This window comes from Leopardus geoffroyi, chromosome E2, assembly GCF_018350155.1.
Source record: "Leopardus geoffroyi isolate Oge1 chromosome E2, O.geoffroyi_Oge1_pat1.0, whole genome shotgun sequence".
NCBI classification, from domain to species: Eukaryota; Metazoa; Chordata; class Mammalia; order Carnivora; family Felidae; genus Leopardus; species Leopardus geoffroyi.
The window spans coordinates 13,123,760-13,151,039 of NC_059335.1; the positions used below are offsets into that span (position 1 = coordinate 13,123,760).

Genomic DNA, 27,280 nt, shown 5'->3' on the forward strand with positions numbered 1-27,280 from the left:
AGTGGAGAGAGGCCCCCAGTCACCCTGCAATTATGTAAATAAATAAATACTGAGCCCCTGGGCTTGGAGGACAGGCTGGGGGAGGGGCAGCAGGGATAGAGGAGAGGATGGGGAGGCAGTAGGGAGGGGTCACAGACATAGTAAATAGTTGTCTCCGTCCCAGCAACACTTCTCTCTAGATTTTGCTCTCCTTTTTGTGTTTGTTTAACAAGGAGCTAACATTTCAAGGACAAATACTTAAAAATATACATTATTTTTTCTTTTTTTTTCGCCTTTGTCATCGTCATCTTGCTTTGGAGACTGCTGAGGTCAAAGTTCAAACCGCACGCAGGAACTGCGGCTTGGAGTTTTTGTGTATTTTTTTTTAATTTTTATTTTTTAATTTTTTTCACTTTTTTTTCCAACGTATAAAAAGGTAGCGGAGTTGTCTGTGGGTTTTTTTTTTTTTTTTAAATGGTTAAATCTTTGGTTTGTTTCTTTTTTCTCTTGGAGGCCTTTATCTCTCGCACTTGCCTTTCCCACTCAGAGGCCAGTGGGGGCCCGCGTGTCTCAATCTTGCTCAGTCTGTCTCACTCTCTCTCTCTCACTCAGTTCCCCCTACCCTGGGCTAAAGGGAGAGAGAGGCACCCTGGGATTCAGGTGAGCCAGGAAATTAGTCAGGTCAAGAGGTCAGTCGCCTACTTGGCTAATCCCTTACCCTGTCTTCCCAGGGCAAGGGGCTTGGAGACCCTCTCTTGGCCCTCCCAAGGGAGAAGATGTCTGGGAAACTCATACCCTTCCCCCACCCCCCACTCCTGATCTTAGCCTCAACTCATACAGGGTTTGGGTTCCCCATTTCCACCCACCCCACTTATACCCCCAGCCCCTCCCTCCCATTTCCAGCCCCCACGCTCCCAGAAGAGAACAGAGAGATGTTTTAGTTACTGGCATTTCTTTTTTTTCTTTTTTTTTTTTTTTTTGGCACAAAAGGCCCACCATTAGGGTAGACCCATTCTCTGTCCCTCCCTCAAGTAGGAGGTCAGGGCTGGGGAGAAGAGAAATTCAGAAGGCTCCCCCTTTCTCCAATCCACTCATCTTCCTCTCTTTCTAGCCCAGGCCCCTGGCCCCCCACCTCAGACATCTCACCTAGCCCAGAGCCTGGTTTGGGGTCTCCCTCCCCATCCTCCACATAAAGTCCCCCAGCCCCCCAACTCTCTCGCTCACACACAGACACACGGACACAGGCTCTGTACAGACCACAAAATAAAAACGATGAGATAGTTTTGTTTCCCGGAGTCGAGACAGGGGGTACTGGAGTGGAAGGGGCAGAGCGGGGTGGGGGGCATGAATTCCCCCATTACCTTCCCAACCCTGGCTCTCTCCAGCCCCCCAGCCCCTTGCCCTGGCTGGCCCCCAGCCAACGATATTTGGTTTCCTTTTTTTAACATTAAAGTTCTATGAGGTATTTGGTGCCTTATCTCGAGTCCTCGGGGGAGGGGGGCCCAGGGGGGAGACCTGGGGCACACTTGCCCCTCCCTCCCTCCCACCCCCTTCCCAATATTTGGTTTCACAGCTGTAGTTAAAGCTTGGGATTTGGTTATTTTTCCCCTCCCAGGAATTTTCTTTTTTTCTTGTTTTTCTTTTCCCAGTTATGGGGGTTGGATGGGGAGGGTCCCCACCACCCCCGGCTGCACAGGGGTCCCTCCACCAGTGTCAGGGCATCGGCCCCATCCCTGCCCCCTGCTTCCTCCTCTCCTCTCTGCCCCACTCCCCCCACATCGGGGTGGGGGAGAGGTCCCAGGTGGCAGGACTTGATGGGGAGGAAGCAGGATGAAGTGGGTGGTGGTGAGTCCTGGATTTTCTTTCCTTTTTTTTTTTTTTCTTTTTTTTTTTTTTTTTTTTTTTTGGTTTTTTTTTTTTTGTGTGTGTGTGTTTTTTGTTTTTGTTTTTGTTTTTTTGGTCTAGAATCATAGTTTTTGTCTGAGTCATCTCCACCATGCCTTCCATGCTGCCTGTCTTCTCGGAGGGGTTTTTGGTCGTAATTCCTTTCACTTTGCTCTGCTCAAATGTCCTTCCTATCTGTTCAGGAGCCCTTGGCCCCCCTCTCCACCCTTGGGCTGGGGCCCAGGCCCTCTCGCCAGTCCCTTCTCTTCAGGAAATAAAAATGGACACACTCAGAGGTAGGGTAAGGGCAGGGAGTCGGTTCAGCGGAGAAGCTTACATTCCGGCGAGGACGGGTCGATGGCACGCCAGGCTCGGCGGTGCCAGGGCGGGAGGGGCGGCCACTCCGCCGCTGCCCAGACAAGGCACCCCGAGACCCCCGAAACAGCCGAGTCTCTGCCGTCTCCGTGGCCCAGCCCAACAGTTTCATCTCCCGGGTGGGAGAAGGGAGACAAGAAAGAAAGGGAGAACGCTGAGGCCTCGGGGCCCAGGGCGGCGTCCGCCTCTCCTCCGAGTGTCCAGCGGCACCCTCTGGCTCCCGTGTGCGCTGCCCGGCGGGGGCCAGGCCTCTGATTTCCATGGCTCGCGTCCTTCACAGCAACACTTTGGTTTGAGGAGAGACACAGCAAGGTGGGGATTGAGAGGGGTGAGAGGGAAGCGAAGGAAGAGGGAGAGAGGGAAGCAGAGAGAGAACAGACTGAAGAGAACAGAAAAAGAAATCAAAGGAGGAATCAAACCACCCGAAAGTTTGTTCGTTTTCCTTCGTCCATTCTTTTTGCTTTCTCATTCCTTTCTTCCTGTTTTTTTTTTTTTTAAAGCTTTTTCAGTTGATTGGGGGGCAGGGAGCTTGGGGCTCTTCACCCCTGTCCCTGACCGCCCTCTCTCAGCCCTGCCCACCCGCTTCCATCCGCCCTGGCTGAGGGACAGGCCCTGCCCCAGCCTCCCCCTCCGGCTTTCCCAAAGACGACGTCCATGAGGTATTTGTGAAGAGAAAGAAGCGTCTGTCCTTCCATCCGCCTTGGGGACCAAGGGCCTGGACCACTGGCGCAGGGACTTGGTTCCACCTCGCGGCTCCTTCTTATTCTTGAAGAGTCCTCGTCTTCTTTCCCTTAAATATATATATATCTATAAATTCTTTTTTTTTTCTAGTTTTAATTTATTGTTTGTTTGGTTTTTTTTGTTTTTTGTGTTTTTTTTGGTTCAAAACTTTGTTGGCCTCCACAATAGCAGGAGGGCAAAAGTGGCTCCCAGCGATGTCTCTCCTCTGTCCGTCGAGATGTGTCCAGGGCTGGGCAAACAGGGGTCCAGCCAACACTCGAGGGAAGTCTTGTGGGAGTGGTGGCCACCACAGCGCCCTCTCGGATGGGGACCACAGATCATGGCACTGTCCCCGCCACATGGACCCTGATGGGGATGCCACCTCGAGGAACCCCACCACTGGGGTGCGTGCGTGTATATATGTGGGGGGGGGGGAGAGGAAGAGGCATCTGCCAGTATCAGAGGGGCACAGGGTGGGAAGAGCGAGGTGAGTTCTCTTTTTGGTTTCTGGTCAATGTCAAAGAACGTGAAGGATCCCACGGATAGGCACTGGAATATGAATTTTTTTTTTTTTTTTTTCAGGGAAACTGACAGACGAGGATGGAAAAAAAGACAACTTGAATGCCCTCACCTCATCCCCTCTTGCCTGAAGCTTCCACCTTCCCCTGGGCTGGGGAGGGGGGGTAGATTCCAGAGCAGAGGAGGGTGACAGAGTTGAGGGGGGACATGTGAGAGCTAGAACTTCGCAAAACAGCCTAGCCCACTCTTCAAAGGGAAAAGGGGGGAGGTACAAGGGCTGAAAAGTCATCCCAGGCCTGCCCCTGAACTCTCCCCTGGCTGGGGGAGGGGAGGAGGTTAAAGCGAGACCCCCTGCCCAGGTGGGGAGAGTTGGGGGTTGAGGGAAAGGGGGGGACACATGGTAGGGACACATTCTGTTGAGCGCAACGCTAAAAATTCTGTACATCCTTTGGATGAAGCTACTGAATATTTGGTGTAAGGTTGTTCAGGCCCTTTCTCTTTCACCTTCTGGAAAAGAACATTTGGCGGGTGGTTCTGGGCCCACCCCATCGGCCCCAGGCTGTGCCCCGTCTTCACTGGCCCAGGGCTGGGGGCTGGGGCTGGAGGCTGGCACATTCTCTTTTGCCTTCTCTGGCCCCCACTGGGGGAGGCAACGTTGGGGGTTGGCCCCACAGCCAGAGGCTCGGCGCGAGGTCCTCCCTGCAGAGGCTTCTCTGCCCCTGGCTGGGGTTCGTATTTGGTGTCGTAGCGGTGAGGGTGAGCACACTGAGGTCTGGCTCGCAACTGGTTTTTGGTTTGGTTTTGTTGGGGGATTTTTGGTTTTGGTTTTTGTTTTTCACCTCTGGTTCCTTTGGGGCAGCTGGTTTCTGTTGTGATTATTTTTGGTTTCTTTTTTGTTGGTTGGTTTCTTTCATTTTCTTTCCTTCTTTCTTTTTGTGTGTGTGTTTTGTTTGGGTTTTTTTTTTGTTGTTTTTTTTTTTTTTTTTTTTTTTTTTTTTGGTTAGTTGGGGTTTTTTGTTTTTGTTTTTGGTCTTTCCTCCCTTGTCACTCCTGTCCAAGGACCCTCCGCCCCACCACTGCTGGCCTCCTCGCCCTCTTCCCAGGCGGGGGACTGAGGTGGGGGTCAGAGGAGTAGGAGGGGAGGCAAGGTGGGCCCTCACTCGGGCTTGGACCCTGCCTCGGGGCCCCCGGGGCCTCCAGGGGTCTGTGCTGCCGCCTCACTGCAAGTGGAGGAGGAGGACGAGGACGAGGAGGAGGACGAGGAGAGGCCTGGAGACTTGCTGGAGATGGAGGCTGCCACGGCCGCAGCCGCTGCCGAGACCAGGCCCACGCCAGGCGGGGCGCTGAGCAGGGGCAGCCCAGCGTGGTTCAAGAAGAGCGGCGAGGTCACCAGGCCGGGGCTCCCCGGGGCCGCGCCGGCCGCCCCCAGCACCAGGTTCCCGCTGCCGTCAAGGCTGGTAAGGGGCAGGGTTCCACCAGAGGCCAGGGCTGGTGGGGAGAGAGAGAAGCTGGGCTGGGGGCGCCTTCTGGCATCCTGCCCACAGCGTCCCCTGTCTTCCCATCTGCCCCACTGATCCCCATCAGCACCCCTCACACCTTCCCCAAAGGTGAGATGGGTATGAAGAGGCGAGCGATGCAGTGAGCAGGGGCAGGATGGCATGGCTGGAGCAGCAATGGGGGAGGGCTCGAGGCCCCAGGGGGCCAGGCTGGAGGCGATGGGAGTGACATGAGGCAGCACGCACCTTGGATAGTGGCCAAAGGGTTGTTGCTCATGAGGGCTGGACTCAGCCCGGAGCTCAACCCCACCATTGTGCTTCTGCAAGAGGCAAAGCAGAGGCGTTAGCAGGGGCAGGGACCCGCCGGGCGGCAGAACTGGGGCGCGGCTCCCACCCGGGAAGCAGCGGCGGCGGCGACCCTGCTTCTCTCCCCACAGCCTCCCTAACTGCAGCCGTCCACTTACCCCGTGCTGGGGTTCAGGCCCGACAAGCCGATAGCCGAGTGGCTGCCTTGAGGGCTGGGATTTGTGCTGTTGGTGGTGGCCGGGGGTGGGGGAGTGACAGAGGGGATGGAATTGAGGGGGGGCGCGGCCCCGCCCCCGCCCCCACCCCCTCCGGCTGTCCGGCTGGGGTGGAGCGTCCCCACAGCTGAGGATAAGGTAGTAACTGCCAGAGAGAGACAGAGAGATGGAGACTTGAGCTTCCACTCGTCCTCCTCAGAGGACCCCGGGTCGACTCCGGCTCGTCTTGCGGCCCAGCTCGTATCTCCTCCGGAGGAACAGACAGGCCTCCCGCCCTCTCTGCCCACAGCCCCGGTGACAGCAACCGCTAATCGCAGTGTGAGCAGCTGCCATGCACTGAGCCGAGCCCTGTGCCCAGTGCGCTCACACGGTGCGAACCCCGCCCCGAACCTCAGCGCCGGCTCCCCCTCTCCGGCGGACCGAACCGGGCGCCCTGAAGACCACGCCCTGTGGCTCCCTCTGGGGGCCAGGCAGGGGGTTGCGGCTTTGCGCGCCCAGGAGGACGGGGCTCAGAGCCCAGACTCAGGCCAGACAGCCAAGGCAGCAATTTCCTGACTGTTATGCCCCACCTGTACCCTTGGACGAGTGCCTTTACCTCTCTGGTCTTCAGTTCCCTGATGTGGAAAATGGGCATAATAATAGAAGCTACTTCATTAAAAGGGTGTGACGATAAAGTAAGTTAATATTCTTTCTAAAGAGTTTAGATAGTGCCAGGCACACCCTTACTACTTTATAAACTTCCACTTATTATTTCTTAACGTGAGAAAAATCAATATGGCATTTTTTAAATCCCTTTTTTACTTTATTTATTTCAGTAATCTCTACACCCAATACGGGGCTCGATCTCACGACCCCAAGATCAAGAGCTACTCTATTGCCTGAGCCAGCCAGGCTCCCGTTACACATGCCCTGCCCCAGGAAGGCAGCAAGGGGGGCTTTATGCACAGGTAGCCGTGTGTATATGTGTGTGTATTACACACACCCAAATACTTATACATACTCTTACATGTACATATTCACGTATATAGCTTTGTAGGTATTATACACTCACAATAATTTTATAAAAAACTGAGGCTCAGAGAGGTAAAGTCACTTCTGGAGTTCACATAGTTTAAAATGTCAGGAACAGAACCCAAGTTCAACTTTTAGCAACCCCAAGCTTTTCTCATATGAAATCCTGGAGCAGATGAAAGCTGAACTGCTCCCGCAAGGAAGGGTAAGGTCACTCTCTCCCCTCTGTGCCCCCTGCCTCCCTCATCCCCAAGCTCAGCCTTGAGGCCCACAGGCACCCTAAGCCACTAGAAAAACCGGTGCCTGCACTGTGTCCTCCCAATGCCCCCTCACGGGCTTCTGCCCTCCCTGACCTGTTGTGCTCAGACTGCTGGAAGCTTGGGACAATGGCAAGGTCCCGGCGCCCCCTTGGGGTGTGACCTGGGGAGAGAGGAAAGAAAGCATGGTTAGGCCACTTTCCCAGCAGCCCCCATGATACTCTCTGACGGTAAGACCCCCGTTCCTCTGCCCCCAGGCTGGGGAGAGAAGGGGCTTTGGGCACAATGCTATGCTTGTATTATGCCAAGTTCTTTCCATCATATCTATCTTAGCATCTTCCTAAGTGATCCTGAGCCACAGGGAGGAAATAATCCTCAACTGAGAGTGTTCCCCCACCTCTCTTCTGACACCAACCAGTTGCAGGTCTGAAGTGCACGTGTGCACGTGTATGTGTGTGTGTGTGTGTGGGGGGGGGGTTATGATGACCAGGGGTGTCTCTGCATCAGAGTGTTGGGATGTCACATTGCCTTGATTTTCTGGAACCACCCAGCAGCCTCCTTCTTGGCCTCCATGCCTCCAGTCTCATGCTTCCATCAGCTCTAGAAACTTCACTCTTAATGTGACCCTCTCCCTCCTCAGCTCAAAACTCTTCCTCAGCTCCTCACCGCCTAAGGTTCAAGTTCGAGCTCCTCAGCATGTTACTTGGGAGTCTGGCCCCGCCTATCCCCTACCCCTACTCATATACATATACATTCCCACTCCAACCACATTAAATTGCACTGGAGTTCCTCAGATTGGGCTCAGCACACCCAGGCTTCCAGGCCTTTTTGCACAGCAGCCCCTTGCCTGGGCTTCACGTGGCTGGCTACCTCTCCCTTGTCCTTTATAACTCAGCTCGGATGGTCCCTTCTTCCTCCATACCAGGGAGGGGTGGGACGCTCCTCTGGGCCCCTTGTTCCTCGCTGTAGTGTCGCAGCCCTTTCCACACTAGATGCAATGAAAGGGTGTCCCAGTGTGTCTGATCCCGAGTGGGTCTGCGTGCTGCGGTGGGCCTGAGTGTATACTCAGTATGTAATGCTGTCCCTGCCTCCCTCTGTGTGGTTGTGAACCTGTGTGTGTGGGAGTACCTCCATCCCCTACCTGGGATCCATCCCTGTGAGGCCCCGCCCGGTGATAACTGTTTTTGGCTATGTCGGTGTGTGTCTGCGGGTGCCTGCATCTCTCACATAAGACCGCAGTTCCTTGGAAACTGTGTCCCTGTGTGACTATGCCTTATCCATGTGACAGACGGTCCCCAAGGGTGAGTCTCCCTGCCTCCGTGCTAGGCACTGTGGACAACCAAGTAGGCCTGGCTTCACAGAAGCACCTGCCTAGGGGCGGGGGTCTCCCAGAGCCTGCCAGAGCTTTATGCCCCCACCCCCCAGAAGCGTTCTCGGTACCAGATGGGGGCTGTAGCTGGCCGGCTTCCCCGGGCTGGGCAACATGGGGGCTGCGCTGCAGGGGTTGATGCGTTTTTCCTTCTGGCGCCGGTTGCAGAACCAGACGCGGATCACCTCCTTCTCCATGTGCAGCTGCTCCGCGATCAGCAGGATCTCCTCTGAGGTAGGCTTCTGGTTCTGCGGGCAGAAGGGCTCCGTTAACCGCAGGTCCGACCCCCTCCCTCCTCGGCCCCCATCCCCGCTGGCCGTCAGGGCCGCCCTGGAGGCCGGGGTCTCACCGCTAGAAAACTCTTCTCTAAGGCGAAGCGGACGTTTGTCTCAATGCTGGTCCTCTTCTTGCGTCTCCGGCCGGGGAGCCCGTCGAAACCCAGGCTGGGGCTGCTCAGCTGGTTGGGACTGGGCAGACTTGAGTCCACAGACATAGTCTCTGTGCCCGGGAGGAGACGGGGAGCATGAGAGGGCACCTCCCGCGCCCACAGCCGGCCGCCCGCTCTGGGAGCCCCAGCGCAATCCCAACCTGCGTCATTGAGCCACTTCTCCAGGAGGGGCTTGAGTTTGCACATGTTCTTGAAGCTCAGGTTGAGGGCCTCGAAACGGGAGATGGTCGTCTGGCTAAAGTCGTTGCCGTAGAGCTTGCCCATGGCCAGGCCCACGTCACCCTGGCCCAGTGGGGCGGTAATGGGAAGGCGGTCAGGGCCAGACCTCTGGGCCACACCCTGGCCCCGCCCACCAGCCGGCTTTGGCCTCTCGTCCCGCCCACCACCTGGCCACGCCCCCCGGCTCAGGAGTTGGGTAGCGGGTGCCCAAGAGAGGCGTGGCCCGTGCCTCACCCACCACCTGGCCAGGCCCGGTCACCCTCTGCCCATAGCCCGTCCTGCCCGGTGGCCCCAGACCTGCGTGAAGCCCAGCTTGATGCGGCGCTGCTTGAAGGTGCGGGCGAACTGCTCCAGCTCCTCCAGGTCACTGGGCTCCTCGGGGTGGGATGGTGGCTCCAAGCATTTGGGGGGCTGCGGGTGCGAGAGGTGCGGGTCGGGCAGCGTGGGGCGGGTCACGGCCTGGTGGGGTCGGCAGGAGGGTGGGATGCAGGGCCGAGGACCGGGATGGGGCTCAGCAACGGCTGCGCGGTTCCCCCTCCCTCCCTCCCTCCCTCCCTGCCGTCCAGCCTCTTCCTGCTCACTCTCCTCTACCTGTCCCCAAGGAGGCTGATCCACACTCATTGTCAGTCCCCAGCAAAGAGACACTCTGCTTCTCCACTAGGGTCCTCTCACTGCCTGGAACTCTCTGCACATCCCCCACCCCCAGCCTGCAAACTCCCAGAAAGGAGCAGCCAGCTCCTTTAATAATAATCCTTCATGATTCTTTACGGATTTCAACGCTCCCTCCTACCCATTTTTTTTTTTAACACCCCTTTCAAAAACTATGAACTATTTCAGGGCTTTATCCCCCCGGGGGGGTGGGGGTGGGATGCGGGCCATGGTTTTATCCTTCTCTCAGGCAGGGAATCAAGCACTGTGCTACCGAATTCCAGGGTAACTCAGGCAAGTTTCTTAAAATCTCCCTGGGCCTCCGTTTTCCCCTCTGCAGGATGGAAATAATCGTGGCTGCTCTACTGAACCCATGGGGTTATTGGGAGAATCTGGTTCAAGGTTGCAAATTAAGTGAAAGTATTTTTATTTTTATTTTTAAAGTGAAAGTATTTTTTAAAGTAGATGGGGAGGGTGACTGGGGGATTTACAAAGAAGCAACTGCTCTCTCTCTCTCTCTCTCTCTCTCTGGAATGCTTCACTTCCCTAAAAATAAAAGATCTGAAGCAGGTGGTGAGTGCAGCCACGTTGGTCACAAAAATCCTTGATCCATTACCTGAATGCTGGGGCCAGATGTGTTTTGGAATTCAGAAATTTTGCAGATTTTAGAAAGCCTACATGGGCACATATCAGAAATAAGGTGACCCCCCCCCCCATCAGGGTCAAGGCATCATCCCATAATTGAACACATTAACAGCCCCCAGCAAAGCAGGACTATCACACAGGAGGGAGGAAGGAAAGCCATACTCCTTGCCCCAGGTCTAGAGGGGTTTGGCAGCCAAATGACTTCTGGTCTCACATCACAAAAACAGCTTGGTTTTCCAAGCGTTTTGGATTTCAGAATGGCAGCTCAGCCCTGTATTAGTCCCTACATTTGCGGGGGGTGGGGGGGGGCTTTCTGAAATTGTTCATATTTTTTGAAAGGACTGTTAAAAAAATGGGTAGGAGGGAGCGTTGAAATCCGTAAAGAATCATGAAGGATTATTATTAAAGTCTAGAAGCCAGTCAGCAAACTGAAAGGCCAGGCCACAGCCTATAGGTTTTTTGTGTACTTAGGCACGTGTGCATTTTGGGACAGCAGGGGTCAGATCAAAATCATTCATCAGGTTTCTCAAAGGAGTCCATGTGTCTGAAAGGGCTAAGAGCCACTGGCCTGGCTGACTCCCCTCATTCTGTGGAGGAAGAAGCTGACCCAGACAGGGAGAGCAGCTTGACTGAGGTCCCATAGCAAATCAGTGGCACAGCAGGGCTGGATCCCAGATCTCCTGACTCCTGTCCTGGCCCTGATAGTTGTGGGGAGGGTCAAAGGGAGAGGAGGCCCTCTCCTTCCCACTCCTGCTCACCCAGCCTGGCACACGCGGGGGGACATTCTCACCTGCGTGGGCAGCCCGGCCCGGGGCTGGGAGGTCAGAAGAGCTCCCTGGGTTTGCTGAGGTAGCTGGAAGAGATTTGGCGTCGGTAGCAGGCCTGGAGAGACAAGGGGAATGCACGGGGTGAGGGGAGAGGGAGAGTTTTGTGGAAACATCGTCAGGGACCCATCCTGGTGGGACCTTACCTGGCTGACTCTGCTGGGCCTGCGGCAGCAGGAACTGAGCGGGTGGCTGGAGGTGGTGACCCGGCACAAGCACCAGCTGCTGAAGCTGGAGGAGCTGCTGTATGTCCTGGCAGGGAGGGGGGTGGACAGAAAGACAGCCTGAGTCCCGGCCCGGCCCCATCTGCATGGCCTGCCCTGGCTCCGGGCAGCGGGCAGCGGGCAGCGGGCAGCGGGCAGCGAGGGATAGAACCTGGTCTCTGAATGGCGCCCCTGAGCTAAGGGCACCCAGGAGGCTTCCCCCAACCCCGTGGCTACCAGAGCGTCCTATCTGGGCTGTCCCGGGAGGGCTCGCTCTTTATTTACCTTTTCTTTCTTGAAGAAATATTTGCCTTGTCTTACATTCCCACAGAACAAATAGCATCGTTTAAAAATGTAAATCAGACCAACTCTTCCCTCCTTTTTAAAACACTCAAGGCAAATGATAATCATGTCTGGAATTACCTTTAAAACACTCCAGCAAATAGTGAGTGAGTAAATTGGTTCAACCACTTTGGAAGACTCTTTGGTAATGTTATGGTTTGAATTGTGTCCTCCCCTCAAAAGATAGGTAGGAATCCTAACCCCCAGAACCCTGGAGGGGTTCACATATATGTGAACCACATATATTTGTGCTCCATGTATATTTGTCAGATAAACCAACACTGATGTTTCATAATTTACTCAACAACTTTTATGTGCAGTTGAAAATTATGATACTTAGAGTGACATTATTTTGCCTTCGAGGAAACAGAGGGATGATTCATGCCCCTCAATTCCTCCCAGTGCTATTATTATTCCAAAGGCCAATTTAATGTCCTAGGAAGTAAACAAGCTGAGGAAAAGATCAAGATGATCAAGGTAGAACTAAGTCTTCAGGATGGGTCCTAATCCGATATGACAGGTATCTATAGGGTAAGGGGGAGTTTGGACACAGAGACAAACATGCACAGAGGACAGGCACTGTGAAGAGACCCAGAGAGAAGATTGGCCAACCTGCCAACACACTAGCTTGGGACTCGGAGCTTCTAGAACTGTGGAATAATGTCTACGGTTTGTTGTTGTTGTTGTTTTTAAATAGGCTTCACGCCCAGTGTGGAGCCCACTGAGGGGCTTGGACTCACAACCCTGAGATCAAGACCTGAGCTGAGATCAAGAGTCCGATGCTTAACCCACGGAGCCACCCAGGCGCCCCTAAATTTCTGTTAAGACAGCCAGTTTGTAGTCATTTGTTAGGACGGCCCTAGCAGACAAATACTGGCACTGTTTATGAAAGCCGAGCCTACGCCTGCCTCATGACCCAGTGGTGCCACGCCAGGGTATAAGCCCCCATAGGTGCATATGTGTGCTCACCAGAAGACATGTATCATAATGTTCACGGCAGAACCATCTGTAATAGCCAAAACCTGAAGAAAGCCCAAGTACCCATCAAGAATCGAATAGGTTGGGGCGCCTGGTTGGTTAAACGTCTGGCTTCAGCTCAGGTCATGATCTCACTGCTCGTGGGTTCGAGCCCCACGTCAGGCTCTGTGCTGGCAGCTCAGAGCCTGGAGCCTGCTTCAGATTCTGTGTCTCCCTCTCTCTCTGCCCCTCCCCTGCTCATGCTCTGTCTCTCTCTGTCTCTCAAAAAATAAATAAACGTTAAAAAAAAAGAATTGAATAGGTAAGTAAACTGATTCACTGGAACAACAACGAGAAGGGGCAGTCTACAATCTATAAGAACACACAGCACTATAAACTTCCCAAACATGATACGTGGAAGAAGTTAGACATGATAGAGAACATCCTGTATGGCTCCATTTGCATGATAGAAGTTTGGGAGGTGGAGGTTAGGAGGCATCCCAGGGGCTCCTGGGGAGCTGGCCATATACAGTTCTCAATCTGGGTGCGAGTTACATGGGTGTGCTCAGTTTGTGAGTGTCAGTGATGTGTGCGCTTTTAGTATTTGTTAGACTTCAGTGAAAAAATTTCAAAACCTTTTTATGCTTATTTATTTATTTTGAGAGAGAGTGAGTGAGCAAGGGAAGGGCAGAGAGAAAGGGAGAGAGAGAATCCCAAGCAGCTTCCACACTGTCGGCATGGAGCCCAGTGTGGGGCTCGAACTCACAAATTGTGAGATCGTGACCTGAGCCGAAACCGAGAGTTGGACACTTAACCAACTGAGCCACCCAGGTGCCCCCTTTTTTTAAGGGAAAGAGGGAGAGAAAAAAAAATCCAGCATCTCCACCAAAAAAGTGAGGAGACAGATGAAACAGGATTGGCAAAATGTTGACATCTATTGAGCTGGGTGAAGGTACATGCAGTTCCTTATGTCATACTCTCTACTTTTAGGTTTGAACACTTCCAAAGGAAAAAGCAAGACCCCCTTACACACACATACACAACACTCCAATGGCTTCTTGTAGCCAGAACAATACAATAAAAACTATTCATCTGATCTCTATGGTCCTTAATACTGAAACCTGTCCTAGTCTTCCTACCTCAGGACCTTTGCACGTGTAAAGGTTCCCTCTGCCAGGCAGTTCTAGTTCTTATATTCCTGGACCCTTCTTGTCACTCAGGTCCTCATGTAAAATCACCTCTTCAGAGATATCCTCCTTGATCATCTAATCTAAACCAGCCACCACCATACCTCCTGTTACCTCCATTTCACCTCCTTTATAAGACTTATCACTATCTCAAGGTACCTCTTTTTCTGTTTACGCTTTCACAGTGCATCTCCCTCACTGGTAAGTCAGCTCCACGAGAGTGTGATCTTGATGGTTTTGGTCATCATTATAATCTCAGCATCTAGAATAGCATCTGGCACCCAGTAAGTACTCCACATATATTTGTCGAATGAACCAACACTGATGCTTCATAATTTATTCAACAACTTTTATGCGCAGTTGAAAATTATGTCATTTAGAGTGACATTATTTTGCCTTCGGGGAAACAGAGGGATGACTCATGCCCCTCAATTCCTCCCAGTGCTATTATTATTCCAAAGACCAATTTAATGTCCTAGGAAGTAAACAAGCTGAGGAAAAACATAAGTAACTTGACACAAATGGGTTCATTTCTTCAACATATAAAGAGTGATTACAAATCAATAAGAAAATAACTAACAATCCAATAGTAATCTGGCCAACAGGTCTGGTGATTGCCCAGCAAAGGAAATACAAAATACATTCAATACAAATGAATGAAAAAATATTCGGATTCACTCACAAGAAGAGAAATATGGCTACAACTGCACTGAGATACTTTTTTTTTTTTTTTTCTCCTATCGGATCAACAAAGAGAACAGCAGCAGTGCATAACATGCTGTGTCGGGGTGTATGAGGAAGCAAACACTCTTAGGTGTCACTGGTGAGAAGATAATTTGGCAATGTCTGTCAGAATTACAAAGGCATATACCCTTTGACCCATTCCACTTCTAGGAATTTATCTTAGAGATACATTCACACTTGTGCAAAGTAATCTCTCTAGAAGGATATTCCTAGCAGCCTGCAGTGTTTTAGCAAAAGAGTGGAAACAAGCTGAATGCACAGCAGTGGGGAATAGGTAAATGAATTAGGGTGGATCTTTATGGTGCAATACTATGCATTCATGAAAAAGGAGGACACTCTTTGTGTCCTGATATGGAACAATCTCCAAGATGTCCTGTTGAGTGGAGAGCTCAAGAGGCATGACAGAGGGTATGATATGCTGCTGTTTGTGTGTGTGTGTGTGTGTGTGTGTGTGTGTGTGTGTGTGTTTTAAAGTATATCTAGGTATTCCCTGGGTATGCGTAGACTATACCTGGAAAACTGCACCAGAAACTGGCAAGACTGTAAATCCTTCCGTAACTCGAGTTTTGAACATTTACCTAGCATACATAAAGAAATAAAGCTGTCCCACACCCACTGACCCAATTGAACAGTCACTTCTGCCCAACATCCCTGTTTCTCCAACCATTCCTGTTTCGACTGTTCGAGGCAGTTCCCTGTCTACTGCAAAGGCTTCTGCCTTCTCCATGTGCTTCGGAAAGTGGACAGAGTACCCAAATGCTCCTGACCTCTTGCTTTGTCACTCTAGCTGCCAGTCATCTAAGAATTCGGCTTAAGGGGTTTGAAGTCCCAATACTCTGTCCTTTGAAACTGTCCATTCTGCCTTCTCTTCCAAGACTCCTCCACCTGATAACTCACATGGCAGCCTCCCTTCCACATGAGGCCTGGCCCCCAAGTGAGTGAAGCTTGGGATTCAGCCCCTTCCCTTTACAAAGAACCCTTCCCAGTCCCCATACCTAATTTTGGTTTCATAATTTTGTCTTCTTTTTCTCAGAAAGGCCCTGTACACCTGGGTGGCTCAGTTGGTTGAGTGTCTGACTTCAGCTAAGGTCACGATCTCACAGTTTGTGGGTTCGAGCCCCATGTCGGGCTCTGTGCTGACAGCTCAGAGCCTGGAGCCTGCTTCAGATTCTGTGTCTCCCTCCCTCTCTCTGCCCCTACCCCACTTGAGCTCTGTGTCTCAAAAATAAATAAACATTAAAAAAAATTTAAGGCCCTGTAACTCGTATAAACATCAGGCCCCACAAACTGAACCCACCCTGCTCTAAACTGCAATGCATTTGCTTATATACAGTTTTCCCTCTGCTACACTGAAACTCGAGAAGGCAGAGGCCATGTCTTAGTTTTCTTGCCTCCCTGTCCCTCAACAGTCTGGCAAGCCCCCATTAAATGCACACTGAACTGAATCCAAGAATAAAGCCAGAAATAAAGTCTTATTACCAGTGTTCTTCTGATTAGCTTGCTGATTGCAATATTTGTTAACTACTCTGTCTCCCTAGTGTGACTCAGTGAAAATCCCACTTTCTCCCCAGACGTCTAAGAGAGGTGTCTGCAGATTTCTTTCTGAATCAGCAGGGAGAAGAAAAGGGAGGGGGAAATGCACCCAATTTGCAAAGGTCTCATGGTGAGAAGTCCAAATGAAAAACCCAAACACACCCCCATTCACTGTTACTCAGACCAGAAACTTAGGGATCAGTCCCGACACTCTCCGTCCCTTCCTCTCCACCATCCGATATACCTTCAAGTGCTAAAAGTTCTAAACTTTTTTGTGCTCTGAATTATTTGGTGTCTGACAAAACCTACTGGCTCCTTCTCAGAGTTAAAAAAAAAAATGCGTGAAACGGGGAGCCTGGATGGCTCAGTTGGTTAAGCGTCCGACTTCAGCTCAGATCATGATCTCGCGGTTCGTGGGTTTGAGCCCCGTGTTGGGCTCTGTGCTGACAGTCGGGAGCCTGGAGCCTGCTTCGGATTCTGTGTCTCCCTTCCTCTCTGCCCCTCCCTGGCTCACACCCTGTCTCTCTCTGTCTCTCAAAAATAAATATTAAAAATTTTTAATAAATGTGCATAGAATGAAATACATAGGATTTCATAGGAAATCAACTGTATTGAAAAAATCATCAAACATTTTGAATAGATAATAATAATCTTTGGGTTTCTTTATAGCACATTAAATAACAAGGTCAAGCAGTACATCTGATGACTACTGTAATTTCAAAGTGATGATGAACGAAAACAATTATTTTAAGGGATCTGTGACAAGTGTATCGAAATATCTTTGTATTCCATTGTCCAAATACTTATACAAAGTCCAAGTACTGCTAATGCTATTGTGGTCTGCTGTCTATATTCATAATAGAAGGAAATTCAACATTTGCAGTTAGAGGATAGAAAAAATTGAGACATAAGCTTTTCCCATCCAAGTTCATGGACTCCCTGGAATTCTATCCACAGCCCCCTCCAGGAGGTTCCTGTTCTGAAATGTTAATTGAACAATAAAGCTTCTACTGGTTTTTATCACATTTGAAATAATTCAACTCCTTGCCCTGACCCTGCATGACCCCGCCTTCCTTGTCTCTCACAACTCTCACTCCCTAACTCTAAGCCAGTCACACTAGTGTCCTTCCTGTTACTGAACCCAGAAGAGGTCCCCACCTCAGGGCCTTTGCACATGCTGTCCACCCCCCCCGCCCCCGCCGTTCTTGATCTGCACATGACTGGCCTCTCTTCATCATTCAAGTCTCTGTAAAATGCCCCCTCCTGAGAGAAACCTCCCTTCTCTACCTGCTTTGATGAGTCTTCCTCTCCTCAATGTCTATTACATCATACTCTTTTCCTTCCTTTATAGCAATTATCAGCTATGAGCAGGCACCAGCTTGGAGAGGGCACAGACTTGTCTGCCTTATTCCTCACTGTATTCTCCATGCAAAAAGGCGCTCGGGCATAGTGGATGTTCACTAAACATTTGCTGACTGAAGAAATTACAGAATGGGAAAAAGAGAGAAGATTCTGGGTGCTGTGCTGTCTCAGGACTGGGGTTAGCCAGTAGGAGGCCCCATTTCTCCACAATCTACAGGCAGCGAGCAATCTGAAGCCACTTGGGGGCGTGTTACGACCAAGTCAAGCTGGTAGAGAGATTAGAGGAAGTGGAGAGAACTGGGGAAGGGCCCCTGGCCAAGATACTTAGTGGCTCTGTCCCTAACCTGTGAGAAAAACTAGCACACCCCGCCAACGCTGAAAAGGGAAGAGATGGTTTCTTGGGTTTCTTGTTCATCACTGCGTTCTGATCACCTCCACCCTAGTACAGGCACCCAGCAGGCCATCAGTGAATTTCCAATGAGTGAATGAGTAAAACCTAGGACAGACCGGTGGAGTCTCAGAGCAGACTGGCTGCGTTTTGACGCACTGAGATCTTGGCCACAGTTGGGCAGAAAGACTGACAGTTTACGTGACTCACGGGTGAACTGGAGGGTAATTGTCCATTTTCCCGTTTGGACTCAATTCCACCTGGGGGTGGAGGGAGGTGGAGAGAAAGCCTTTAAAAGGAACTGGGCCGCATGGGCCCAGGTGCAGCGCCTCACTCCAGCGCACAGGGCAGACTCCCCATCCCCCAACTGCAGGCCCCCACACATGCTCTGGCAGCCACCCAGCCTGGGATGGTGTCTGCGTTTCACTCAGCAGTCACCCCTGGGATGGCAAACCATGACCAGTTCTGGACACCCCATTCCAAGACATGGACAGCTGTCAAGTCCATAGCAGGGAGGACAGGAAAGGGGTGTCTGGGGACCACGTAAACTACATTATCATCAGTCGTGTTCAGCATGAGGATGGGCTTCCCGACCCTCTGAGCCGTGTCAGGGCACCCGGTGGTGGAGTGGGCTGCGTGGGAAGGCAGAGAACACCTGTCCTGGGAGCCACTGGGGAGAAACTGCACCCTCACTTGCCCGGAACTGTGCAGCGGGAGCTCCCACATCGGGTGGGAGGGAAGTCAGAGGGGTGCAAGGGTCCCTGCCGGCTGGGAACCTGGGGGTTCTGAGTCTCAGCCCTGTTGCCTGCTTCTAGCTGTGTGACTCGGGGGAAGCCAGCTCTTTCTTCTGGGCCTCGGCCTCCTTAACTATATAGGGGGACAGTGCACAGGGCTGGAAACCTGACTGTCCTTCACACACTGTGGGACCCTGGGCACCCCTTCCCCTGTTTAAGTCTCAGTTACCCCACGGGGCTCTTAAAGGAATTCAGTGTGACAATGCACATAGCGTGTTTAGCCCGATCTCTGTTCACTGAAGTGGGCCTGCATAAATGGTAGTCATTATTACTGAGTCACACCTTTCTCAGGGCCTCGGTTTTCTCATCTACAAAATGGGGTTAATAATGTCTAACTGTTTACAGGATTTCTCTGAGGCCCGAGTAATATTAGCATCTGCAAGGTGTCTGGGAAATCACAACACGCTCCCCGAGCACAAGCGTTTGCTAGCCCTGCACCCCCATGTCACTCCCCCCACGTCACCCCACCGGATCATGAACTCTCAAGGGCAGGAAACCCCATCCTCTGCCCGGCAGCTGTGAGCTGTTCACACCCAGCCTCTCCACCGAGCTTCAGCTTCAGATGTCCGTCTGCCTATCTGATGTCTCCACTTGGATGATTAATAGACTCTTTATACACTGCTGTGTCCAAAAGGAAACTCCCGGTTCCCTACTCCAGCCCTCCAAATCACACTGTGCCTCCCCAGTCTTCCCCAACTCAGGAAGCTCCCTCACCACCATCTGATTGCTGAAGCCCAAATCCTAGGAGTCATCCTTCATCTATCCTATCCGTATAAAATAGCATCCCAGACCCCCATCATCACCCTCATCTCCCACCTGCATCGCTGCAAGGATTTCCCACTGGGCCCCTCGCTTCTACTCTGGTCCCTCACAGTCCATTCTCCCCGTGGCAGCCAGAGAGAGCTGTGGAAAGGGTCAGTGGGGTCATGCCACCCACCTGCTTAAAACCCCCAACAGCTTCCCGTCAATGTTTCCCTGGTAAACATTCCAAACTCCTTGATCTGCCCTACAAGGCCCTGCAAAACCTGGTCCCGCCTGCCTCCCCCTCACCTCTTAACTTGTCCTCCACTCACTTGTTCTGCTCTAGACATACCACTTTCCTCTGTGCCCTGATGTCAAGCTGCTTTCCACCTCAGGACCTTTGCACTTGCTGTTGCCTTTTCCTAAGTTCTCCCTATGGCTTCTTCATGACTGACTCATTCAGACCTCAGCTTTCAAAGGCCACCCTGTCAGTGAAACTTTCCCTGGCCACCCCATTAAGAGTGGCCTCCTCCCTCTCTGACACCAGCCCACTTCATTTTCTTTAGTACGCTTCCTCTAAAATGGTCTTGTTTTGCTCATTTGTTTACCTGTTTACTCTCTGCTCCCTACTAGAACATGAGGTCCTCAAGGGCAGCCACTGCTGCCTTGTTCACAGCTGTCCCCTTGGGGCCACAAACGGGCACCTGGCATACACAAGGTGCTTAATAAGTGCTGGATGAATGCGTGAATGACTCTGTCATTCCAGGCACTTCCCTATAGGAAGCCCTAAAGTTTGGGGGGAAGGGATATGGACACAGGTGGCCTGTCTCTAGTGTGGGATTCTCTGTGTGCCCCCGTCCCCCAAAGGTTGGCCCTGCCACGTGGAGCCCAGGAAGTCCCAGAGATTGGGGCGGGACACCAAAAAGCTGAGACCCATCTGACGGGGAGAAGAAACACCTACATGCACATTGTGTGTTACATCCCGTGCTGCGTCCTGTTAAAATTCCAGGATAGGTGAGCAACAGCAGACCCCAACCAGTTGTGGAGTGACTACGCCTCGGCCCAGCTCCTGGCCGCCAGGGGCCTGTGGGTACACAGACGACACGCCTCCAGGTTTGGCTGCCCTGGCACCTGCTGCCCCTTCTCCAAGCCTCAGGAGCCATCTCTTCCTCTTGGGGACTGGCCCTCCCCCATTCTCAGGTCACATGGCCCAAGTGGGCTGACCCTACCTTCTTGGGGGGCAGTGGTTGAGGACACTAACTCAACCCTGGTCGGTGGGAACAAGTCTAAAAGTGCCGGCACCCATTTTGTCTGCCTCAGAATGAAAAAAGGGACAGAGTTTGGGGCTGGGCCTCTTCAGTGATCTGAGCCAAATATCCCCTTCTACGTCTTCAGCCACCTGGAGGGGAGTCTGGTCTAGCTGACACCCCTCCTAGCTCATCCTGCGCTGTCTTCCACTGCTGGCCCCCCACCCCCGCCTCCCGGAGCCCCCCCTACTCTCTCATTTTACCTTCCATGCCTGAAACAGCTTTCTCCACTCCGTATACCTGGTAAACTCCTACTTGTCCGGGCTCAGGTCAGGCACCACCTCCTCCAAGAAGCCTTCTCTGATTCCTTCAGGCACAGGTCACCTGTCTTTTCCCACACTCCCACCACACCCAGTAGGTTTCTCTGGGAAACCTTTGTTCAGTAGGGCCTGCCAGCCTAAAAGATCTTGTCAAGCTTTATTTGCCATAGTCATATTATGAAAATAGGGATTTTTTTTTCCCTTCCAAATACAAAACGATGTTTTAACAATTAATGTAAATTTTCCATCAATGTCTACCCCTACCCCATACAGTCTGAATTACTCCCCTGGAGAGATGTCTTCCCTACCCTTGATTGAAAAGCTGCAGCAAAACACCCCTCATTGATTCAGTAAACATCCAGGTGGCCCCTTTGGTGGAAAGCATCATGCTGAGCGTTGGACACACAAATTATAAAAGTGTGTTATAATTGTCCCTTTCTCTGTATTAGCTAGGAAAATGCAGGGAAGATTCCTGCCAAACTGTTTAACTGACACTACTTTGGAAGCTGGTGGCACAGGGACAGATGGGGGACTTTCCCTTAGTACATTATGTAATTTTAAAGTGATAGGGTTAGGGGTGTTTTTTACTTTCTTAGTATTTTTCAAGTAAAACATTTCTTAGTGGTTCATTGGTGTGTGTTTCCCTACAAGACTGGGAGCCTTTAGGGGGCAAGGAAGGGTCTGAGTCACTTCTAAGTCTTTAGCTTCCCGCCAGGGCCTGACACACAGGGGGCTAGGAAATGTCTGTGAAATGACCACAGGACAGAGCTGAGCAGTCATGGGAAGTAGAATTGGCAGGCCCAAGAGACATAGACTGAGGAGAGGGGTCAAGCCCAGGGGTGGAATGGCCGTGGATGCAGGGAGGCAGTAACACAGGAGGAATGTGGTACCCACGTTCCAGGTTGTTCCTGGTCAGCATGGTGCCTGGAACTGGGGATAAACATTCGTCTGTTAGGGAAATGAGGTCACAGGGTGACAGAACTCCCAGAAAACAAACTCTTGGTCCTGGCTTTGCAATTGCAGACAACAGGACTGAGCAGATCAGAGCTGGGGAGGGAGGAGCCAGAGGAAGGGGCTGGCAGGACAGTTAGAGGAGGCGTCCTTGAGAATCAGAGACTGGGCGGAACAGCAGGTGGCAGAGGACTAGCCTGCTACAGCCTGGGTCGCTGGGTCCTTGGGTCTCAGGGAACTTGGGGGAGGTGGTTCTAGGAGTTTACGAACAGAAGGAATGCCTCCTGCTCCCAAGGGGGAATGGCTTGGCCGGTTTGCACTGGGTGGCTCTCTCCCTCCCCCTCCCTGTGGCCTTTGTTCCTTCCACAGATATTTCCTCAGGCATCTTCAGACACAGCACTGGTGATTAGGGCCAGAAGGAGGGGAAAGGGCTGGGGACTCCCAGAGGGGGCAGGAGGCAGGAGGCAGGAGGCAGATTATAAACCAGCTGGAGGGAGGGAAGTCATGGAGAACTTCCTGGAGGTGTGGACTCCCAAGCTGAGGCTTAAAGGCTGAAGAGGAGCTGTCCAGGTAAAGGGAGGGAGCCGACTTCCAGGTAGAAAGGAGAACAGAGCAGGGGCACTGATACTTGGGACCTAGTGAGGAGCCCCGAGCCTTGGTGTTGCTCCGTGAAGAACTAACTGCATGTGCTGTGAGGCGTCCTCCTGCTGCTGGGGTCTCTGGTGGCCAGAGCGGGAAAGCTGGGGACAATAGCTAAAGGCAGCGGCCCCGGGTCCTATGGTTAGAGCCCTGGACTCCCAGGCCCGGCTGCAGGGCTATCCTGCCCCTTGTGCTCACCGGGTGACCTCGGCCAGGATGAGGATTTGTGGATTCAAGGAGGTCACCGTTAGTACAGCACCTGCCAGACTCTAGTTACAGTCACCATGGCGAGCCAGCCATTGTGAGGCTAAGTTTGGAAGAGCCGTCACGGGGCAGCGGGCACAGATTGCTGTGTGTGTCTCTACAGAACCAGGCCCGGAGGCAGGAAGCCCTAAGAAGGCAGATACCAGCTCAGCGTTAAGGACGGTCTCACATGGAAGCGTTGGTAAGTAGTGGAACGGGCCTGCTGGAAGCTGAACTCTGTCAAGGGAACGACCTTATGGGTACTGGACACCTCTGTGTAGACGGCATCTGGCCCTGGGGTTTCATGGAAAGGGGTGGGTAGAGAGAAAGAAAAGCAACCCAAGGAGCAGCCATTGTGGGAAACACAGGGCTGAGGGAAGTCAAACAAGGTTCCTTGCTGCAGGACTTCTCAGGACCTTCACTGCCCTGGAACGCGGGCTACAGACTCAAATGTTTACAGAACCCAGGCAGACAGCACAAATGGGTGACAGGGGCAAGTGTGAATGGGGCGGAGAGTGCAGGCCTGTCAGGAGGGGAAGCCTGCTCAACTCCTACTCTGTTCTGCCGACTATCCTTATGGGAAATTTTTTGGCCACTATCATGGGTTGAATCAGGGCTCGCCAAAAGATACGTCAGAAGTCCTAACCCCCAGTGCCAGTAAATGACCGTATTCGGAAACACGGTCTTTGCAGATGTAATCAAGGTAAATGAGGTCATTAGGGTGGGCCCTAATCCAGTGATCGGTGGGAAGTGTGAACACAGAGACAGACGTGCACAGAGAGAAGGTGGCCATATGACCATGGAGGCAGAGATTGGAGCGATCCAGCTACGAGAACACCAAGGATTTCTGGTACTTCCAGAAGCTAGAGGAAACAAAGAGGGGTTCTCCCTAGAGCCACCCAGTTTGTGGGGCTTTGTCATGACAGCCCCAGGAAACAAATACAGCCACTAACTCATGATTCAGTGTGTACCCAAAGTCTCCAGAATGGCCAGAGAGGACACAGCATTCCCTGACCCAGTGGCCACAGGCCCCCGTTCTGAAAGAGAGTCTCTCACTGGATCCTCCAGGGCACACATTTTTGGGCACTAGTTCAGAGTCTCAGCCTTTCCTTTTTGTGCCCACATGGGCGCCCTTCCACGGGGGTGAGTCCCCTGGTTTCCTCAGCTGTAAACCGAGGACGAACCCCCACCAAGATACACAGAAAGCGCTTAGCTGGACACTCCATCACACGGGGGATGTTCTCCCTCTGAGCCTCGCTTTCCCCCACCAAGACATGGGGGGCAGCATCCCCCAAGACTTCCTGGGGTTGCTGGGAACTGCCTGGCACACAACCGGTGGTCCTAACGGTCGGCCCCTGTGGACCGGCCGGCCCCCTGCACGCCGGGCTTCTGCGCATCGTCCGCTGGAGGCCGTGGGCCCCCCCGGGGCTGCCCTTACCTGTGCTGTGAGCTGGATGGGCTGGGACAGGGTGAGCTGTGGGGTCCCGGGGGGCTGGCTGGCAGGCTGTGGTGGCGGCAGGTCGCCTCCCCCAGAGGAGGCCGGGGGCTGCGAGGTCGAGGAGGAGGCAGAGGAGGAGGAGGAGGAGGAAGAGGAGGAGGAGGTGGAGGAGGCGGCGGCAGCGGCCGCGGCGGCATTGGACTGCTGCACGGCTGCGGCCAGGAGCTGGGCCTGGGCTTGCTGCAGGAGGAGCTGCTGCTGAGCCGGCATCAGCGCCGTGAGCTGCGGGGGGTGGGGGGCGGGGGGCGGGCGGCAGGGGGGTGGGGTGCCGGGGGAGGGGTGTGGGGAGGAGCAGAGAAGGCAGAGAGGGGTTAGTGCCTGAGCCAAGCAGGTTAGGGCACAAGTCTTGCAGGACGACTGAGGGGGACAGGAGGCAGGCGCGAGAGCGCGGCCGCAGTCCTGGCGGGACACCCCATGCCACCGGTCCTGTAACAGGTGGGGGGTGGCTGGTCTCTGCCCACGTGCCCGTGCTTCCCCGAGTACTTACCCCGGCTAGCTGGCTGCCTGTTAACATGAGTTGGGCCTGGGGCAGATGCGGCTGGGCTGGCTGGGGGGGCGGGGGTGCTGCGGGGGCTGAGTCGCCACTGGGGTCTTCAGCCTTGATCTGGGGGGGAGAGAGGCAGGGTCCGGGACCCCAGAATGTTAAGTGGAGGCCAGAGAGAATGCCCACCTGTGAACCAAAGAGAGGGCACGTGTGTGGCAACAGCAGCCTGGGGCCGGCCGGCAGAGGAGGAGTGGACCGGGCTATAGAGGCAAGACCCTGTACTGACCGGCCGGGGGTCTTAGGCCACCTTTCTGGCCTCAGTGTCCTCAGCAATCACATAAGGCTAACACACTCCCTGCACCCAAACCCCCTACAGGAAGAGGGTCACCTTTGGGGAGCAGTTTTCCCCTCTGGGGGGTCAGCTTCCCCATCTGTAAAATGGGAAATGTGCCAGCAGGGGACTCGGAACATCAAAGGGTAGAGTTCTGGGTCCCACACCCCTCATCTGCGTTAGCTACAGGTGCATCTCTTATTAATGGAGTAAGACTTCGCTGGAAGAAAGGGTCTCAGGTTATTAAAAAAAAAATCACCACCTTAGAACATGGGTCTGGAATTCAAACGAGTGTGGAAACAGGCAGACAGTGAAAATGGGTGACCTGGACAGATGAGGATGGGGTACGCTGGCAGGGTGTGCAGCCCTCCCGAAGGAGAAGCTTGCCCAGCTCCCGCTCTGCTCCCACCAATCACTCGTTTTAAAATCGAGAACAAAAACACAGGGCGCCTGGGTGGCTCTGGGGGTTGAGCGTCTGACTCCCGATTTCGGCTCAGGTCATGATCCCATCGGTACTCTGCTGTTGTGCAGAGCCTGCTTGGGATTCTCTCTCTCTCTCTCTCTCTCTCTGCCCCTCCCCCCTGCTTGTGCTCTCTCTCTAAAATAAAAATAAGATAGATAGATAGATAGATAAAATCTAAAGCAAAACCAAAAAAAAAAAAAACAAAAAAAAACAAAACCCTAAAAACAAACCAAAATTGCTGGCAAGACCAGCAAAGCACATATGAGGGCCAGATGTGGTCCAGATGCTGCCACCTTTCAGCCTCCACCCCAGAAGTCCACTGAGCCCCTCCTTCATCTCGGTGTAGGATGTGGCTGCCTCTCGCATCAAACGCATAGGACAGACCGACACAGTCCTGGCCTTCCTCCTCTCCTAGACAGAAAGCCAGACCATGGTGGACTTGCCTGATTGGGCTGTTGGTAAAGGACGTGTGGGGGTAGGAGGAGGTATGCCTTGAAGAATCACACGCTCAGGCCCAGAGGGGACACCGGGCTGAAAGGATGATCCCTAATCCTTCAGCCCAATGGCCCAGCACCATTTTGCAAAAGGGAGTCCAGAGAGGGAAAGCAACCGCTGCGAGGTGACCCAACAGCTTGGCAGGGGTGTGGCATTTGGAATGCAGACTGAGACAGACAGAGGTCGGGGAAAAGGCCAAATAACAGAGGGTGAGTGGAGTGTCCCAGGGTACGGATACAAACGTCAGGAAGTTTAAGGGGCGCCGAGATGCATCAAACCACCGTGAGTGTTAGAAGCCAGGCCAGTGGCCGTCCCCGGCAGGGAATCAAGGGCCTCTGGAAGTCTGGTCATGTTCTGCTTCTTGATCTGGTGCTGGCTGCATGGGTGTTCAGTTTGTGAAAATCCACAGAGTCATACATTGAAGATCTCTGTGTATGTCACATTTTAATTAAATGTTAAAACAAAAAACAAAAAAAAAAACAACCCACACCAACATGGTCAGAATATTGGTCCTTCTTTCATTCATTCCTTCTGGTTCTCTTGAGAAAGTCTCCATTAGGTGCTAGGATGGCTCTAAGGCCTTGTCCCCAGCATGACTCATCTCCCTTTTTAAGGAAAGAAGGAAAGCCCTCAGGCTTACACCTGACAGGCAAGAGTCTCTGGGTACATTTTAATAATCATTGTATTGGGCACCTGGCTGGCTCAGTCAATAGACACCGAGTCTTGATCTTGGGGTCATGAGTTCAAGCCCCACATTGAGCATGGATATTACTTTAAAAAAAAAAAAAATCACTGGGGTCCCTGGGGGGCTCAGTCGGTTAAGCATCTGACTTCGGCTCAGGTCATGATCTCACTGTCCGTGGGTTCAAGCCTCGCGTTGGGCTCTGTGCTGACGGCCCAGAGCCTGGAGCCTGCTTTGGATTCTGTGTCTCCCTCTCTCTCTGCCCCTCCTTTGCTCACGCTCTGTCTCTCTCTCAAAAATAAATAAACATAAAAAAAAATTTTTTTTTAATCACTGTATTTATTTCCATGGCAAGTGATTCTGGTTTTCCATTCATGAAATTTCCGCTAAAAAAAATGTATTTCAGCTGTTGAAAAAGCAAGCCAGTTCATGAGCTGAAAATTGTTGAAGCTGATTGATGGGTACCTGGGGGGTTATTTTCATGCTACTCTTTTTTTTTCCTCCTTTGTTATCTGCTTCACATTTTCCATAATAAAATATTTTTTTAAATGAAGCCAATTAACAAAATTGTGATGTAAGTAATGGTACACAGTGGCGTATGGATGTGTCTGAAATCGTGATGGGAGCACATGAATCACTGCAGTTGGGGAAAGACTAACACAGAAGAGGCCGAGTGAGATGGAGAACAGGACGTAGTGTGGACAGAGGCCTGGAGTCAGAGGCCAAAGCCCTCTCTGCCTCGGGCTTTCTCCGGGAACCAG

The 27,280-nt window shown here is 52.5% G+C and overlaps 1 protein-coding gene and 1 long non-coding RNA gene across 10 annotated transcripts in view; one reads left to right on the top strand and one right to left on the bottom strand.

Annotated features, from left to right (window-relative positions):
• Positions 1 to 1,905: 1,905 nt before the first annotated feature.
• POU2F2 (POU class 2 homeobox 2) overlaps positions 1,906 to 27,280 on the bottom strand; it is a 76,553-nt gene continuing 51,178 nt past the window's right edge. For 4 of the 9 annotated variants that reach the window (XM_045442176.1, XM_045442177.1, XM_045442175.1 and 1 more), the window contains 12 exons: positions 24,552 to 24,668; positions 24,005 to 24,286; positions 11,062 to 11,167; positions 10,882 to 10,973; positions 9,096 to 9,209; positions 8,720 to 8,861; positions 8,481 to 8,629; positions 8,203 to 8,379; positions 6,859 to 6,925; positions 5,438 to 5,639; positions 5,220 to 5,293; positions 1,906 to 4,965 (listed from right to left, as the gene is read on the bottom strand). In XM_045442176.1, the coding sequence (XP_045298132.1) occupies positions 4,634 to 4,965; positions 5,220 to 5,293; positions 5,438 to 5,639; positions 6,859 to 6,925; positions 8,203 to 8,379; positions 8,481 to 8,629; positions 8,720 to 8,861; positions 9,096 to 9,209; positions 10,882 to 10,973; positions 11,062 to 11,167; positions 24,005 to 24,286; positions 24,552 to 24,668 (1,854 nt within the window). In that variant the 3' untranslated portion in view covers positions 1,906 to 4,633. Of the gene's footprint in view, positions 4,966 to 5,219; positions 5,294 to 5,437; positions 5,640 to 6,858; positions 6,926 to 8,202; positions 8,380 to 8,480; positions 8,630 to 8,719; positions 8,862 to 9,095; positions 9,258 to 10,881; positions 10,974 to 11,061; positions 11,168 to 24,004; positions 24,287 to 24,551; positions 24,669 to 27,280 lie in introns of all 9 variants that reach the window. The other 5 variants (XM_045442179.1, XM_045442181.1, XM_045442180.1 and 2 more) reach the window with 5 other exon arrangements.
• On the top strand, positions 16,534 to 23,525 carry LOC123578869. Its single transcript, XR_006702542.1, has 2 exons — positions 16,534 to 22,768; positions 23,259 to 23,525. It is a non-coding gene; the product is annotated as an uncharacterized LOC123578869 (long non-coding RNA).